This window comes from Chiloscyllium punctatum, chromosome 47 (assembly GCF_047496795.1).
Source record: "Chiloscyllium punctatum isolate Juve2018m chromosome 47, sChiPun1.3, whole genome shotgun sequence".
Taxonomy (NCBI): Eukaryota; Metazoa; Chordata; class Chondrichthyes; order Orectolobiformes; family Hemiscylliidae; genus Chiloscyllium; species Chiloscyllium punctatum.
The window spans coordinates 30,071,356-30,075,521 of NC_092785.1; the positions used below are offsets into that span (position 1 = coordinate 30,071,356).

At 52.0% G+C, this 4,166-nt stretch overlaps 1 protein-coding gene across 1 annotated transcript in view; it reads left to right on the top strand.

The window, feature by feature from the left end:
* The window catches only part of LOC140468668 (plasma protease C1 inhibitor-like), a 45,838-nt gene extending 41,729 nt beyond the window's left edge, over positions 1 to 4,109 (top strand). The window contains exon 6 of the mRNA XM_072564745.1: positions 3,981 to 4,109. Coding sequence (XP_072420846.1) covers positions 3,981 to 4,109 — 129 coding nt within the window. The remainder of the gene's footprint in view (positions 1 to 3,980) is intronic.
* Positions 4,110 to 4,166: the final 57 nt, after the last annotated feature.

Genomic DNA, 4,166 nt, shown 5'->3' on the forward strand with positions numbered 1-4,166 from the left:
TCCGGGACTAGAACTCCCTCGTCTCTCTGCACTTCAGGTTTCTGACTGTCCTCCCCTTTTTGAAAACAGTCCATGTCTCTATTCCTACTAACTGTACGGCCTCACACGTGCCCAGGCTGTGCCCCATCTGCCACTTCTTTGCCCACTCTCCTAACCCATCCGAATTGTTCTGCAGCCTCCCCACCTCCTCAATGCTACCTGCCCCTCTATCCATCTTTGTATCGTCTGCAAACGCAGCCAGAATTCCCTCAGTTCCTGCATCTCGATCGTTAATGTATGGAGAGAAAAGTTGTGGTCCCCACACTGAGCCTTGAGGAACCCCACTGCCAATTCTTCTAACCCCACTCTCTGCTTCCTACCCACATTGGCACCTTGCCTCTGTCACAGGACACAACAGTTACATAGAACATAGAACATAGAAGAATACAGCGCAGTACAGGCCCTTCAGCCCTCGATGTTGCGCCGATCAAAGCCCACCTAACCTACACTAACCCACTATCCTCCATATACCTATCCAATGCCCGCTTAAATACCCATAAAGAGGGAGAGTCCACTACTGCTACTGGCGAGTTTGAGTAGCTTATTGCCTTACTATCTTGTGACAGAGAGAATCGGGATAAATGGCTCATTCTTCTACTGGCAAACTAGTGGAACAAACAGAGAACATTCCAGTGCAGTAACAGGCCCTTCGGCCCTCCAAGCCTGTGCTGATCCAGAACCTCTATGAAAACCCCCTGTTTTCCGAGGATCGGTATCCCTCTGCTCCCTAACCATTCATGGACCTGTCTAGATGATGCTATCCCTCCCACCTCGACCATCTCCCCTGGCAATGTATTCAAGGCCCCCACCATCCCTCTGCCTGAAGAACTTCCTACATATATCTCCCTTAAACTGTTCCCCTCTCACCTTGAACTCGGGACCCCCTAGTAATTGGGTCCTCCGCTGTGGGAGAAAGTTTCTTGCTCTCCACCCTGTCTACACCTCTCATGGTTTTGTAACCTGAATCAGGTCCTCCCTCAACCTCTGTCTTTCGAATGAAAATAATCCTAATCTACTCAACCTCTCCTCATAGCTAGTGCCCTCCGTACCAGGCCACATCCTGGTGAACCTCCTCTGCACCCTCTCCGAAAAATCCACATCCTTTTGCCTTGTGTGGCGACCGGATCAGGAGGCTGTATCCCCAAAGGTGGCCGAACCAAGGTCTTCTGCAGAATGTCAGGGCCTCGAATATTTATGATCCTGATTTATTGTGACCAACAACGGGGGAGGCCGCAGTGTCTCAGTGGTTAGCGCTGCTGCCTCACGGCGCCAGGGACCCAGGTTCGATCCCAGCCTCGGGGGGGTGACTGTCCGTGTGGGAGTTGGCACCTTCTCCCCGTGTCTGTGTGGGTTTCCTCCGGGTGCTCCGGTTTCCTCCCACAGTCCAAAGGTGTGTAGGTTAGGTGAATTGGGCGTGCTAAATTGTCCCATAGTGTTCAGGGATGTGTAGGTTAGGGTGGATTGGGCGTGCTAAATTGTCCCACAGTGTTCAGGGATGTGTAGGTTAGGGTGGATTGGCCGTGCTAAATTGTCCCACAGTGTTCAGGGATGTGTAGGTTAGGGTGGATTGGCCGTGCTAAATTGTCCCACAGTGTTCAGGGATGTGTAGGTTAGGGTGGATTGGCCGTGCTAAATTGTCCCACAGTGTTCAGGGATGTGTAGGTTAGGGTGGATTGGCCGTGCTAAATTGTCCCACAGTGTTCAGGGATGTGTAGGTTAGGGTGGATTGGCCGTGCTAAATTGTCCCACAGTGTTCAGGGATGTGTAGGTTAGGGTGGATTGGCCGTGCTAAATTGTCCCACAGTGTTCAGGGATGTGTAGGTTAGGGTGGATTGGCCGTGCTAAATTGTCCCACAGTGTTCAGGGATGTGTAGGTTAGGGTGGATTGGCCGTGCTAAATTGTCCCACAGTGTTCAGGGATGTGTAGGTTAGGGTGGATTGGCCGTGCTAAATTGTCCCACAGTGTTCAGGGATGTGTAGGTTAGGGTGGATTGGCCGTGCTAAATTGTCCCACAGTGTTCAGGGATGTGTAGGTTAGGGTGGATTGGTCGTGCTAAATTGTCCCCATAGTGTTCAGGGATGTGTAGGTTAGGGTGGATTGGCCGTGCTAAATTGTCCCACAGTGTTCAGGGATGTGTAGGTTAGGGTGGATTGGCCGTGCTAAATTGTCCCACAGTGTTCAGGGATGTGTAGGTTAGGGTGGATTGGCCGTGCTAAATTGTCCCACAGTGTTCAGGGATGTGCAGGTTAGGGTGGATTGGCCGTGCTAAATTGTCCCACAGTGTTCAGGGATGTGTAGGTTAGGGTGGATTGGCCGTGCTAAATTGTCCCACAGTGTTCAGGGATGTGTAGGTTAGGGTGGATTGGCCGTGCTAAATTGTCCCACAGTGTTCAGGGATGTGTAGGTTAGGGTGGATTGGCCGTGCTAAATTGTCCCACAGTGTTCAGGGATGTGTAGGTTAGGGTGGATTGGCCGTGCTAAATTGTCCCACAGTGTTCAGGGATGTGTAGGTTAGGGTGGATTGGCCGTGCTAAATTGTCCCACAGTGTTCAGGAATGTGTAGGTTAGGGTGGATTGGCCGTGCTAAATTGTCCCACAGTGTTCAGGGATGTGTAGGTTAGGGTGGATTGGCCGTGCTAAATTGTCCCACAGTGTTCAGGGATGTGTAGGTTAGGGTGGATTGGCCGTGCTAAATTGTCCCACAGTGTTCAGGGATGTGTAGGTTAGGGTGGATTGGTCGTGCTAAATTGTCCCCATAGTGTTCAGGGATGTGTAGGTTAGGGTGGATTGGCCGTGCTAAATTGTCCCACAGTGTTCAGGGATGTGTAGGTTAGGGTGGATTGGCCGTGCTAAATTGTCCCACAGTGTTCAGGGATGTGTAGGTTAGGGTGGATTGGCCGTGCTAAATTGTCCCACAGTGTTCAGGGATGTGCAGGTTAGGGTGGATTGGCCATGCTAAATTGTCCCACAGTGTTCAGGGATGTGTAGGTTAGGGTGGATTGGCCGTGCTAAATTGTCCCACAGTGTTCAGGGATGTGTAGGTTAGGGTGGATTGGCCGTGCTAAATTGTCCCACAGTGTTCAGGGATGTGTAGGTTAGGGTGGATTGGCCGTGCTAAATTGTCCCACAGTGTTCAGGGATGTGTAGGTTAGGGTGGATTGGCCGTGCTAAATTGTCCCACAGTGTTCAGGGATGTGTAGGTTAGGGTGGATTGGCCGTGCTAAATTGTCCCACAGTGTTCAGGGATGTGTAGGTTAGGGTGGATTGGCCGTGCTAAATTGTCCCACAGTGTTCAGGGATGTGTAGGTTAGGGTGGATTGGCCGTGCTAAATTGTCCCACAGTGTTCAGGGATGTGTAGGTTAGGGTGGATTGGCCGTGCTAAATTGTCCCACAGTGTTCAGGGATGTGTCGGTTCGGGTGGATTGGCCGTGCTAAATTGTCCCACAGTGTTCAGGGATGTGCAGGTTAGGGTGGATTGGCCGTGCTAAATTGTCCCACAGTGTTCAGGGATGTGTAGGTTAGGGTGGATTGGCCGTGCTAAATTGTCTCATAGTGTTCCGGGATGTGTAGGTTAGGGTGGATTGGCCGTGCTAAATTGTCTCACAGTGTTCAGGGATGTGCAGGTTAGGGTGGATTGGCCGTGCTAAATTGTCCCACAGTGTTCAGGGATGTGTAGGTTAGGGTGGATTGGCCGTGGCTAGTGTGCAAGGTCATGCAGGCGAGGAGGATTGGCCGTAGGTAATGCGAGGTTACACGGTAGGGTTGGATGCTCTTTGGACTCAATGGGCCGAATGGCCTGGTTCCACACTGAAGAGGTCCAACGAGGGGGGGAGGGAAGTTGTCGGAAAGTATCCACAAAGGGACAGTCAAATGTTGAGACGGTGGGCAGAGGGTTGGCACACTGGCGTGTTAAATGTGAGGTTGTCCACGTTGGTGAAGAGAATTGGGAAAGTGACCGAAATGGAGAGAGAGTGTGGAACACCGCGGTGCGGTGGGATCAGAGCTCCGTCGGACGGGAATCCGATCGGGGGCCCACTGGATGGGTACAGCCAGCGATGGGGAGGATGAACACAATTAGAAGGGGAATGAGACCCGGGGAGACTCTCCCAGGCCACGGGGCGAGGG